Genomic DNA, 14133 nt, shown 5'->3' on the forward strand with positions numbered 1-14133 from the left:
TTAGCCAAGACCCGCGCCTGGATAAACTCTACTATTTCTTTGAATGGAATGCACTCATGTTTTCGTATGCACTCTTATAACAGGGACTAAATACTGTCCATATTACATTTAGTGACTAACTTTTCATCATATGTTTCCTAGAGACCCTTCTTTACACTAGTCCTTTACCACATAACTTGTACTTTAAAGAGACACCACTGGGTCAGCTAAATCTGCCGCCCCTCCTAAGAGGTTATCCCCGTTGAATTATCACTGGCCAAACGAAGTTCCTACTTTTGTGAAACTTGCTTCAACACCCTTGGAACAAGTAAATAATACTTTAAATAAATACAATTAATTTCACAGAGTGCTAAAAGGAACTGATGTACATCATTAACTAATCATCATCAGTGCCTCTTCTCCTGTGGAACTGCAGTCAGTCCCTTTTACATGTTGCAGACAGCTGAATGTGCATTGAGGTAAACTGAGGTTTATTGATTTTAGTGCTAAACTATTACCAATTGATCATTGTCCTTTCAATTTTAAAAAATTACAAGATTAGGTCGTAGTACATTCTAGAAAAAGATGATAGATGAGCTGTTATCAGAGTTAATTATTGAAGACTTTTCTGTGGTCTTGGGCTTGATTCATTGCATTCTGTTCACAGGAAATGGCCTTGCGCAGTCAATTGCCAACCATGGAACAAGATGGTAGCCCTCAGAATCCAGTTTCATCATCTGCAATGTCCCAAGATGTAAGGACGATGACAACCAACAGTTCAGATCCGTTCCTTAATAGGTGGGTACTCTGTCTAAAATTTCTTGTCATTGTTGGTGCAAACCATTAGAAAGACGGAGGTTGAGGGGGGGACCTGATTGAGGTGTACAAAATCATGAGAGGTATAGACAGGGTGAATAGCGAGAAGCTTTTTCCCAGAGTGGGGGATTCAATTACTAGGGGTCGTGAGTTCAAAGTGAGAGGGGAAAAGTTTAGGGGGGGATATGTGTGGAAAGTTCTTTACGCAGAGGGTGGTGGGTGCCTGGAACGCGTTGCCAGCGGAGGTGGTAGACGCGGGCACGATAGCGTCTTTTAAGATGTATCTGGACAGATACATGAATGGGCAGGAAGCAAAGAGATACAGACCCTTAGAAAATAGGCGACATGTTTAGATAGAGGATCTGGATCGGCGCAGGCTTGGAGGGCCGAAGGGCCTGTTCCTGTGCTGTAATTTTCTTTGTTCTTTGTTCTTTTTAACCCTCTATAAAAATCTATTTTTTTTAAATGTTGAGATTTGAGGCAATTACATCCTCATAGAATGAGACTTGCTCACCGCCTTTGAACATTAGCAGTGCATACTGGCAGCAGAAAAGTCAAGTCTGCCATTTTGAATCTTGTGCAGGGCATAAACATTACAAATCTGTATAGACTTTTCACTGATGTCACAAATGCAGCTTCAATTAACAGCAAATGCTTGAGATTTCTTCGAGTGGCATTAAAGGCACTTTTGGCGAAACTGCACACGATAGAATGTGCTGCATTTGCCCTAATGAAAATCAGCATATTGTGGAACCTTTTTCGCTGATATATTGAATCCATTTGTGAAGTAAGGCACATGCAGGAGCTGATTTAAATGTCAGACAATAAACCAGAGTGGAGTGAACTACAGGCCAGTTAGCCGAACATCAGTCGTTAGGAAGATGCTGGAAACTACTATTAAAGAAGTCTTAACATTGCACTTGGAAAAGCATAGTATGATTAGAACAAGTCAGCATGGTTTTACTAAAGAGAGATCCCGTTTGACAAATTTATTAGAGTTTTTTAAGGATGTAACTAATAGGGTAGATAAAAGGGACCCAGTAGATGTAATATGCTTCCAAAAGGCATTTGGTAAGGTGCCACGTAAAAGATTAATAGGCAAGATAAGGGCTCATGATATTGGAAGTAATATATTAGTGTGGATAGAGAATTGGTTAACAGACAGGAAGCAGAGAGTGGGCATAAATGGGGCATTTTCAAGTTGGCAGGCAGTGAATAGTGGGGTGCTGGGGCATCAGATATTTACACTCAATGACTTGGATGAAAAGACACAGAGTAATTTATCTATAAAGCTCGATGGAAAGGTAAGCTGTGGGGAGGACATAGAGAGGCTGCAAAGAGATATAGACAGGCTAGGTGAGTGTGCGACAAGATGGAAAATGGATTATAATGTAGGGAAGTGTGAAGTTGTTCACTTTGGTCGTAAAAATAGAAAAGCAGAATTTTTTTAAAAGGTGTGAAACTGGTAAGTGTTGAGAGAGAATTGGGGGTACAAGTACAAGGAACGCACAAAGTTAACATTCAGGTGCAGCAGACCATTAGGAAAGTAAATGGCATGTTGGCCTTTATTGAAAGGGGATTGGAGTATAGGAATAAAGAAGTATTACTAAAACTGTACAGGGTTTTAGTGAGACCACATCTGGAATACTGTGTGCAGTTTTGGTTTCCACATTTGAGAAAGGATGAGCACTGGAGGCGATGCAGTGAAGATTTACTTAATTGGTCACTGGGATGAGGGGGTTGTCTATGATGAGAGGCTGAGTAAATTGGGCCTGTATTCTCGAGTTCGGAAGAATCACAGGTGATCTAGTTGAGACATACAAGATTCTGAATGGGCTGGATTGGGTAGAAGCTGAGAGGTTGTTTCCACTGGTCGGGGAATCTAGAGTGCAGGGACACAGTCTTGGGATAAGGGACCAATTGTTCAGGACTGAGATGTGGTATAATTACTACACTCAAAGGGTTGTGAATCTTTGGAATTCTCTACCCCAGAGGGTCGTGGATGCTCCATCATTGAATACATTTAAGGCTGGGATAGATAGATTTTTGGCCTCGCAGGGAATCCAGGGATATTGGGAGCAGGCAAGAAAGTGGAATTGAAGCCCAAGATCGATCGAGCTTGAATGACGGAGCATGCTCGATGGGCTATATGGTCTACTACTTCTATTTCTTGTGTTTTTGAGACCAACTACAAATCCATTGAAATATATGGAGCATACCTTAATTTCAAGAGTGAGATGTATTGAAATGGTTCACTAATCAACCAAACTGAGAAACTTGAAAGCTCTGATTAAAAATCATCAGTAGTTAAGTGCTCCCCCATAGTATAAACACTCCTTTTCCTTGGTGGCTGTACAACATCCAAGATACTGCACTGTTTGGATGTTGTTGTATGTTTGATTCTGATATTGAATGCTGCTCCATTCTTTCTCAGAAGAAGACCAAGCGGAAGAGGGGGAAAAAAATCAGATTCACAGAGCACAATAGAATAGTTACTCAATGCAGAGCTTTAATTAGTTGTGATTTGCTCTAATGATCTTCGCAGCTTTGTGCCTGGCTAATATTTAGAAATGGTTGTTTTGTGTTTTGCCAAAGCAATGCCTGAAAAAAAGCCTGAAATGATAGCATCCTTCTACTCATGGAATGCCTTTAATGAGGGATCTTTGGAACCTCCCAAAAACATGATGGATCATCCTACGGAGTTAGGCTATATCTGCTGCTGCTGGATCTGTTCACTTTGAGCTACCATCTGTTTTGCCCATGAATGTATCAGTTCCTCATTGTTGCTGCGCACAGTATGATGCTACATATGCGATTAGATTTAAAGCCTTGTCACTCTTCCAACATTTAGCCAAGACCTGCGCCTGGATAAACTCTGCTATTTCTTTGAAAGGAACGCACTCCTTGTTTTCATATGCACACTCCTAACAGGGACCGAATACTGTCTATATTACATTTAGTGACTAACGTTTCACCATATGTTTCCCAGAGACCCTTCTTTACACTGGTCTTTCACCACATAGCTTGTACTTTAAGCTGACCCAGTGGTGTTTCTTTATTCTGCCGCCCCTCCTAAGAGTACCCTTCCAAGTGTACCCTTGTATCTGGCAGGCTGCAGCACCTAACCTGGCCTTACAAAACTTTGTTAGAATTCTCACTTTATAATTCTGACAAAGAAATACTGATGGCAGTTTTTCATGTATAAAAGGGGTGTGTGTGTGTATATATATGTTATTGTGCCAACAGATTGGAGCACGTTTCTTCTCGAAGTGATCTGAATGGACTGCTAAATTAATAAGTGGATTGTAAATGCTGAGTAAGGATTGATAAATCTTGAATAGAAACTAAATCCTAAAGTTTATTTGTGCAATTTTAATTAGACTGTGATTGAAAAATTCACTGGTCTGTTGCCCGATATCTTAAAACATGCCCATTTGTCCAAGGAGGTGAAGATCCAGTTCAGTAAAACAGCTTCTGTCCTTGATTAAACAGTGCTTTTAAAATATAGGTTATCATTAGTTGTTCACATTCTGTGAATCTTTCCCAATGATTTAGTGCAATTTGTAAAGATACTGACCTCCCTTTCAATACTGACTGCCCTCGTGCTTTCTTTAAAAAAAAACCTTTACCCCTCTGTTCTTGCAAACTACTACCTTGAATGTGGTGTTGCTTCCCAAATTCATGCCCATCTTTCCGACAACTGTGAATTTCTCCATTCAGGTTTCTGCTTCTGCCACAGCACCAAAATGACATCCTCTGTGACTGTAGTGCATCATCCCTCCTCCTTCCCTCTGCAGTCTTTGGTGTGGTCAACAGGTCCATCCTCATCCAGTGCCTTTTCACTACCCTGCTCAGTGGGATACCTTCACTTGGTTCCATCCTCTTCTAGCCAAAGCATCTGAAAGAAAGACGCATGAATATAGTGCCTTTCATCCTGTAGTCACTGTTGTAATATAGGAAATGTGGCAGCCAATCTGTGTACAGCAAGGTCCCACAAACAGCAATGTATTAAATGACCAGATACCTGTTTTAATGACCTTGGTTGAGGGATAAATACTGGCCAGGACACCAGGGAGAACTCCCCTGCTGCCCTTTGCAGTAAGGCTGAGAGGGGAAAAACTGGGCCTCATCTGAAAGACAATACCCCCAAAAGTGCAGCGCACTCTCGGTACTGCACTGTAGTGTTAGCCAAGACTATTGTACTGAAGTCTCTGGAGTGGGGCATGAACCCACGACCTTTTGATTCTGAGGGGAGAGTGCTACCACTGAGCCACAGCGAGTGTCTGTAACCATGGGCTGGATTTTACCTTAGACAGGAATTTGCCACTGACGTAAAAGTCGGTGGCGAACCCACTTCCGCCTAGCCCGGGGATCCATCCCACATTTTACAGGTCCCCGGGCTTTATTTGTCCCGAGGCAGGACTTCCACCTGCTTGAGGGAGGAGGTCCCGCCAAAGTGAGCTGCTGGCCAAGCAGCAGGCTGGCAGCTCTTAGTCTCAGCAGCGCCACCGGAAGCGGTGGCCAATGCTGGGACTGCAGCTGTGCCAACGCCATGGAACCAGGAGGGAAGGTAAGTTGGGCATGCCTCACCAGTGAAATCGGTTTTGCTCTGGTGAGGCTAGAGTGGTCATTGGGGGGGCATCTTGGATCCCGGGGTGGGTTGGGAGGCGGGGACGGCCCTCAATCGGGCACTCTGTGCCCGACTGCCATGGCACCCCCCAGCGTGCGAAAGGCTGGCAGCTATTGCTGGCGGCCTTTCACGTCCCCATCACGCCTGCTTGCCATGGGTAAAATACCCGTGAAGTGCCATTTAAGGGCCTTGATTGGCCTCTGGTGGGCGGGCCGTTCCCCCCCAGCCTGACTGCCGTAAAGTAGACCATAGGCGGGAGCGGGGCGGGTAGGCCTCCCGCTCAATTTTACGCTGCCCCCATCCTCCCCCACACCACCATCCAACCCGCTTGGGGGGTGGCGGGGGGTGTAAAATTCAGCCCAATGGCTTCTCTTCACAATCTTCTAACCTCAGCCCTCTTTTATACATCTGTGTGCTGCTTCTTGGCAACGCCCTCAAAATGCATGGGCTGGCTTCCACTTGTACACTGATGGCAACCAGCTTTACTTCTTAACCATCTCTCCATACCCCATTCACCGCCTGTGCTCGATTGCTTTTTCACCATCCTGTTATGGCTGAGTGGCAGTTTCCACTAGTTAAATATTGGGAAGACTGAAGTAATTGTATTAAATCCCTTTCACAATATCCATGTCTTTGCCGCCAACTCTATCCTCCCCAGTTACTGTCTGACCGTTCGCTATCTTGGCATCCTGGCCGACTTGTAGCTGGGCTTCCTACCCGATATTGCAATGACGACCTACTTTTGTCTCTGTTTCATCACCCTCCTCTGCCTATCCTCAGCCCATCTGCTGCTGAAACCCTCATCTATACCTTTCTCTGCTCTAGCCTTGACTAGTTGAATGCTCTCTTAGCTGGCTTCCCATTTTCCAGCATCTGTAAACTATAGCTTATCCAAAACTCTGCTGCCTGTATCCTATCTTTCACCAAGTCCCGCTCACCTGTGTCCAATGCCCTTGACGCAAAAGCAAAATGCTATGGATGCTGAAAATATTCTGCAAAATATGGCAGCATCTTTGGAGAGAGAAACATTTCAGGTCACACGAGAACACGGGCGGTGTAGGGATTCTGATGAAAGGCCGTTGACCTGAAACGTTAACTTTGTTTCTGTCTCCACATAAGCTGCCAGACCTTCTGAGTATTTCCAGAATTTTCTGTTTTTAATAACCCATGTGCTTGGCCCTGCCCTGACCTACATTAGCACTCAGTTCCCCAATGCCTCATCCTAATGTTTTAAATCCCCTCATGGCCTCACCCCTACCTATCTCTGTAACCTCCTCATATCCTACAACTTTTCCTGCCCATCACACTCAGCAGTCTTCTAACTGCTTCAAGTGGATCTTCACTGTGTCCTTGTACCTTTTTTTTGTCATCCCCTCCTCACCCCCCACTTCCTTCTGGTCATCCACCACATTGCTGTAAAGCACCTGCTTTGGCAACTGTCCATCCAGCCCAGTGGAACTGAGCATTGATGATCATGGAATGTGCTGATAGCACTGACTCTAATACTTCATTGTTTGTGAACTTCTCCTGCCATGTAATACGAAATAAGGGGTGATGGTGTCTTTGGTGAAGCCTTTCTTGCTGTTGAATGTGCCTCTGCAGCTTGTCTATTTTGCATTTATACAGGAGGGACCTTCTGTTTAGCAGCAAGTATGATACCATGCTGATTCCAAACCTGCTTAGCCAGTCAGAAATGACGATGCTTGCTCTCTCTGTGTAAGCTGTTCCTTCCTTATGGGTTGTTTCACAACACACTTAAGAAAGCAGTTTTCGCACTGCATCATATGAAGAGTCAACTCAGATTTACTGCGCCATCTGACCCAAGCAAAGTAGAGTGATGTCCTCCTCATTCCGCTTGATTTGATATCAAATGAGGTCTTTGCTCCAGATTCAAGCTACATTTACACTGCATCAGTGTGGCACAAAATGATTCTGCTACAGCTGTAGTGCAAAGCAACTGTATCCTGAGGGATGACCTCTTTCCTAGCAAAATATGAACTGAGAGCAACTAAATTACACCTCTATCTATTCTAAACAGTTATTGTTGCCCAAATGCCCAAAACTGCAACAGTCCTCTCATTTCAAACATAATCTCAAGTATAGCAGGGCTTTTGTTTACTTGAACTGTATTACTTGATAGTTTGTAAAATGTGCTTGTCTTCACCTAAAGTCATTGGACTTCTTATAAATGTACCTGTGCAAAGGTGACATAACTTGTCTCCCAAAATTCTAAAGTGCAATCTTACACTTGTAATCTTATCTTAATACTTATAAAATTTTGCGTTTGGGTTTTCTTCAAAGACTATGAGCAGAAAAAAGGGGATATTCTTTATTTTGTAAAATTGAAATTTTCAGCAAAAGTTGAAACATTGTACAACAGTGAGAACATTTGTGTAAAACCTAGTAGGCTGAAAAGGAACTTAATTGCAGCTCTGTGTCAAATGGCAGTTCTCAAGCATAGAATGCTATACCACATTCCTCACTGGAATCAAAAGATAGGGATAGCATTTTCTTAACTGGTAGTTTTCTGAGATTCACACTAATTTTAAATGATGCAGTATTTGTGTAAACTAATTGGGACTAGTTTCCACAAAGTTAACTGATACGGATAAACGCAAATGAAAAACAAATGGAGCATGAGAGCATGTGTTTGCAAAAAGCAGACATTAAAGCCTGTTGCTTAAAGCTACACAATGAAGTTATTCATACTCGGCATTACCAGTTTCTGCCTACCTATCTGATTTTCTGCTAATTGGCTTGGATTCATGAGGCTTTGCTGATCAGAAGCTGAAATCCAGGGGATGTTTGTGTATGTTTTTCCTGAGGGAGAGGAAGGGGTGTGCATGTAAAGAGAATTACTTTACTTAGATTCTCAATGCATAGCTTTTTTTCTCCCATCTTTCCTCCCAACTGGTTTATTTTTCTTATAGTGGAACATACCATTCCAGGGAGGAGAGTACTGACAGTGGACTCGGAATGAGCAGCTACAGTGTACCCAGAACACCTGATGACTTTCTTAACAGCGTTGAGGAAATGGATACAGGTCTGTTGGGTTCCTGAAACAGGAAATTCTTTTTCTTTTTTAAAAGCACATTGCAAAAAAAAGTAATTCAATCAAGCAAGTTTCTAAAATCAAGAAATGATGAATAACATCAAGTTAACCCTAGATTTAGATTCAGTTTTACATACAATAAATTAAATTCTCCCAAATGTAGCTTTATCTCCTGTTATAAGCATTCAGTGGATAAATGTAATGCCTGTGCTATACTAAGCCATATAGAGCAAGAAGGTCCCTAATTTGTGTTGTGTTAGCTGATCTCAGCCAAGCTGGCAGTTGGTACAGTACAATGGCCTCATACCCATGGGCTTGGAAGGAGGTCCAGCAGTTTTATTTCCCATTGTTCATTGACCCCTGCTACGAAGTATAAATGTGTAAGATATCGGATAAAGGCATAATTCTGTCAGCTGTGATTCCTTACATGGCTATAAAACCTGGCAAAAAAATTAAGCTAATGAGCATCAGCACACATGGAATAGAAAAAAGCAGAGATAGTTTGGCGGAAATTAGTATATGGTGGACAAACAGCAATGGAATTTTCTTTTCAGTATTTGAATTTTGTTATAAGATTTGTGTTGAGCAGTTGGGCTATCCTTAGTTTCTTTTTGATTTGTTTACCTAGGCGAAAACCTTGGCCCAAATAATATGGGCTCTCAGCAAAACCGTTTTCCAGACTACTTGGAAACTATCCCTGGTACTAACGTGGATCTTGGAACACTGGAGGAAGACGGCATGAATGTAGAGGGAGAAGAATTAATGCCAAGCCTACAAGAGGCACTGAGCTCTGACATTCTCAATGACATGGAGTCTGTCCTTGCCGCCACAAAGATAGATAAGGAGAGCTTCCTGACATGGCTATAGGGCTCTTGGTCCTATCTGACTGTCTTTGATTCTGTGAAGGATAAGAAAACTTGAGACATTTTTATGACTTGTTTGGGACTTAACTGAGTTCTCTCTCTTCTCTGATACAGCATTGGATAAACTCCGAATATTTGACAAGGATTCTGCCATTTAGTATTTCACACATTTTGGAAGTAGTAATTAGTAAAAATTATATAATTTTGACCTGCTTTACCTATCTTAGAGTTAGAACATATGTTTTGCTGTATCCTGTTAATTTTTTCTGACCCATTTCATGCACTTCGAACAATACCTGTCATTGAGTGTAATCATTTACTTGTTTGAGTTGTACGGTTTTGCAGCAATGATCACAGTTTTGTTTTTCCCCATTATTTTTAAGGTTTGAAAAACATCTGTTCTAAGTGAGTAACATTAACTCTAAAGTAGGCTTCCACTGTGTTATCAGATTTACTGAACGGCTGCTGAGGTGTTAAGAGAATCTGGTGCCAATTAAGTGCCTTTGCTCGACTTCTTTGAAACTGTTACATCGTGCATCCAAATGTGCTGCCTACCAGAACATTTTTAGACTGCGTCTTCCATTTTACAGTATACACAGTACCTAATTTGCTTTTGTTTTTGAACTGTTGAAATATAAATTTCTAACAAATGTCCAATTAATTCTGGGAATTGGGTGATTTCAAACTGAACTTTCAGCTGTTAGTTTCATTTGGTCTTATTTAAATGAAAGATTTGTCAATGCTTTTTAATTGCTTGTACATGTTTTACAATATATTGGGCAATATATTTACAATATATTTTCCTGTAATGTCTTATCAAAACTACATTAGATGAGCTTGGAAATTTTTTTTTTCTTTTGCAGTTGATCAAAGGGTTATTTTGAAACCAAAAGACATTAAGGCATGACAAATATAAAGAAGTGCTAGTTATATACATGCTTAAGGAAAAAGCCCTTGAACTTGTTTTGTAGGTTGTAGAGTGGTTAAATAGCCTGTTTGTTATGTTTAGATGGTTAGCAGGACAAATAGTGTCAAGATTCCTATATACAGTAGTGAATGGTTAGGCGAGGGTTAATGATTATTAGGACATATATATGTGTATCATAATAGGTTAGATTTAAGAATTGTGACAATTCAGCAGGAGCTTTGTGATCAAAAAAAATCTCCAAAGAGTATTCCCTTCTATACTGAAGTTTATAAGCCTATTTTTGCAACATAATTCATTTTCTAATGAGCTGCTGAATACATTATATCTTTTGAAAAACATGTATTTGGGTTTTTACTTGTAAAGATAATGTGGCGTGTGATTTGAGTATATTTTTTAAATAGGTACTGATAGAGAACCCAGGAAAACATTTTAAATTTGTGTTACTAAATCCTCTTGTTTTCCAATTTCTTGTTCAATCGTTGGAGAGTGCTGCTTTCAGACCCTGTCCAGGTAAAGAAAAAATGTGTATATGATACAGCTGCTTCATTGTACATAGGCCACTACAATGGTTGTTTCTCGGGCGACAGTTTTACAATTTCTTTTGTATTGAGTCTTAAGCAGTGTATTTATTGAAAGTGCTAAATTCTAAGGTTTGTGAATTGAGTGATGGGCCCTTCCTCTCCTGCCTGAGCTCCCATTTGTCTTGTAGCATTTTTAAAACCTGTGCACAGGTCAACATTGATTTTTGTAGGAATTATATAAATTTGACAAAGCATGTTCAAACATGTGCTATGCATCTTGTGCTCCAGGAATGAGCTACCAGATTGTATTCAGTCAAGTTATGTAGTTTGTACTCACTTTTGTACCAGTAGTATTAATTTGAGCAGCGATCGTAGATTCTATTTTTAAAACCAAGTCTTGAACAAGACCTATAACATTCCCCACCTCCTTTCCATCTTAAAAAGAAAGAGGATTCTGTTGTATGTCATCCTAATTAAACTTAATTACCTTTTTCGAAGTAAACTGCAAAGGAAACATAATCACTGCTTTGCATGGTGATGTACAGATTGTTATACTTGTGAAAAGAAAGGTTATATTTTTTAATTTCTAGGGATTAGTGACCTGTATGGTTCTCATCTCCTACCAGTTAAACAAATCAGTGTTGGAACTAAAAAAAAAAGCAACAAAAAGTTTTAAATTTACAAAATATTTCCAAATACTTGTCTAAGTATACAGTTTTTTTTGCACATGCATAATGAAATCTTTCTGATTTTGAACCTAATATCTTTATCTTGACCGTAATATCTTTTAAATAGCCAGAATGTATGCTTGGCATACATAAAACACTGACATTTCTGTCTTGATAGTTATTAAACATGTAAAGTTATTTTATATCGAGTTCTGATAAATGCACACATTCTTCAATATATAATTCTGTACGTTGATTTTTTCCAGCTGTACCAACATGCCAGTATATAGATACATACAGTAAATTCTGTTGCATTTTATTTCTGTATGTAATATTTTCCAATGGTTCATGATGATTCATGTGGTATAAAATATATCCTTTGTGGTAAAGAGTTGCTTTGTTTCCTTGCACCTTTCTTACTATGCCTCCATGATGTCTAAAGCAAATTTACTGTTCCACTGAATTTGTAGAAGAGCGATCATTGAGTTCACAAATCCCTTATATGGTGTCCTCATTGGTCAATATTGCATTACCCATGAATACTCATCGTATGATGAACAATGAGATTAGATCATTTTTTTCCTTCTCTACCCCTGGGGCATTAAAGTTAATTGTAGCACCTCAACTGTCAGCCTAGCTGAGATAAGCTTAACTGAACAAAGGCAAGTGATCAAACCTAGGTCACTCTGCGCTATGCTTAAGTTTATTTCAGTTGGTAGCACACACATTACTGGTGAAGAAATTGTGAGCAAGAGCCAAACACTGGGACTTACCAGTGGAGCGTAGGCCATTTAACCCCTCGGGCCTTTGAATCTGTTCAATGAAAACCTGTAACCTAACTCCATATACCTGCCTTTGTTCCATATCCCCTAATACCTTTAGCTAACAAAAATCTATCAATCTCATTTAAAATTAACAATTGATCTAGCATCAGCTACCATTTGCTGAAGAGAGTTCAAAACATCTATCACCCATTTGCATGAAGAAGTGTTTCCTAATTTCACTCCTGAAAGGTCTGGCTCTGACTTTTACACTATACCCCCTAGTCCTGGACTCCCTAACTAGCTTTAAATAGTTTCTTCCAATCCACCCTATCTGTTCTCCTTAATACCTTGAATTCTTCAATCAAATCACCCCTTAATTTTCTGAAGTTCCAGGGAATGCAGCCAGAGTTTGTTTTAATCTCTCCTTGTAGCTTAACCTTTGAAGTCCAGGTGGTATTCTAGTAAATCTACACTGCGCTCCCTCCAAGGTCAATATATCCTTCCTAGGTTGTGGTGCCCAGAACTGTTCATATTACTCCAGCTGTGGTCTAACCAGGGCTTTGTATAGCTGAAGCATGAATTCTATCCCCTTGTAATCTATTCTAGGTTTAAAGGCCTTTTTGATTATTTTCTGTACCTGTTCATGACCTTTTAATGATCGGTGTACCTGGACCCCCAAGTCTCTTTGGACCGCCACTGTAACCTAGACTGGCATTTTTTTTTGGTTTATGGGATGTGGGTGTTGCTAGCAAGGCCAGCATTTATTTCCCATTCCTAATTGCCTTTGAGAAGGTGATAGTGAGCCACCTTCATGAACGGCTGCAGTGCTTGTGGTGTGGTTATTCCGGGAGGGAGTTCCAGGATCTTTACCCAGTGACGATGGAGGAACAGCGATTATATTTCCATGTCAGGATGTTGTGTAACTTGGGGAGAACTTGCAGGCTAGTGCTCCCATGTGTGTGCTGTCCTTGTTCTTCTAGGCAGTAGAAGTTGTAGGTTTGAGACATGCTGTTGAAGAAGCCTTAGTGAGTTACTGCAATGCATCTTGGAGGCAGTACACACTGCTGCCACGATTCACCAGTGCTGGAGGGAGTGAATGTTTTAGGTGTGAATGAGATACTGATCAAGTGGCCTGCTTTGCCCTTGGTGTCGAGCTTCTTGAGTGTTGTTGGAGTTACACTCATCCAGGCAAGTGGAAAGTATTTCATCACACTCCTGATGTGCCTTGTAGATGATGGACAGGCTTTGGGGAGTCGGGAGGTGAATTACTTGCTGCAGAGTTCCCAGCCTCTGGCCTGCTCTTGTAGCCACAGTATTTATGTGGCTGGTCCAGTTAAGATTCTGATCAATGGTGACCCCCCCCCCCCCCCACCCCGCCACAGGATAGTGATGGTCATGTGCTGAGTGTCAGGGGAGATGGTTAGATTCTTTCCTTTTGTAGTTGGTCATTGCCTGACACTTGTGTGGCATGAATGTTATTTGCCACATATCAGCCCAAGCCTGAATGCTGTCCAGGTCTTGCATGTGGTTACGGATGGCTTCAGTATCAAAGGAGTTGCAAATGAAACTGAACACCACATCAACAAATATCCCCACTCTGACTTTATGATGGAGGAGAAGCAGCTGAAGATGGTTGGGCCTAGGACTACCGTGAGGAACTCCTGCAGCGATGTCCTGGGGTTGAGATGATTGGCCTCCAACAGCCACAACCATCTTCATTTGTGCTAGGTATGACTCCAACCAGTGGAGGGTTTCCCCCCAATTCAGGGCTCCTTGAAGCCACACAGGAGGGTACTGTCAGTCTTGCCTCACCTCTGGAATTCAGCTCTTCTGTCCATGTTTAGACCTAGACAGTAATGAGGTTGGGAGCTGAGTGGTCCTGGCAGAATACAAACTGAGCAGTGATGAGCAA

General features: G+C 41.3%; 1 protein-coding gene across 2 annotated transcripts in view; it reads left to right on the plus strand.

Annotated features, from left to right (window-relative positions):
• yap1 (Yes1 associated transcriptional regulator) overlaps positions 1-11848 on the plus strand; it is a 194719-nt gene extending 182871 nt beyond the window's left edge. For both annotated transcript variants that reach the window (XM_068034074.1, XM_068034073.1), the window contains 3 exons: positions 647-777; positions 8356-8468; positions 9106-11848. In XM_068034074.1, the coding sequence (XP_067890175.1) occupies positions 647-777; positions 8356-8468; positions 9106-9344 (483 nt within the window). In that variant the 3' untranslated portion in view covers positions 9345-11848. The remainder of the gene's footprint in view (positions 1-646; positions 778-8355; positions 8469-9105) is intronic.
• Positions 11849-14133: the final 2285 nt, after the last annotated feature.

The sequence above is a fragment of the Heterodontus francisci genome, chromosome 6, assembly GCF_036365525.1.
Source record: "Heterodontus francisci isolate sHetFra1 chromosome 6, sHetFra1.hap1, whole genome shotgun sequence".
Classification (NCBI taxonomy): Eukaryota; Metazoa; Chordata; class Chondrichthyes; order Heterodontiformes; family Heterodontidae; genus Heterodontus; species Heterodontus francisci.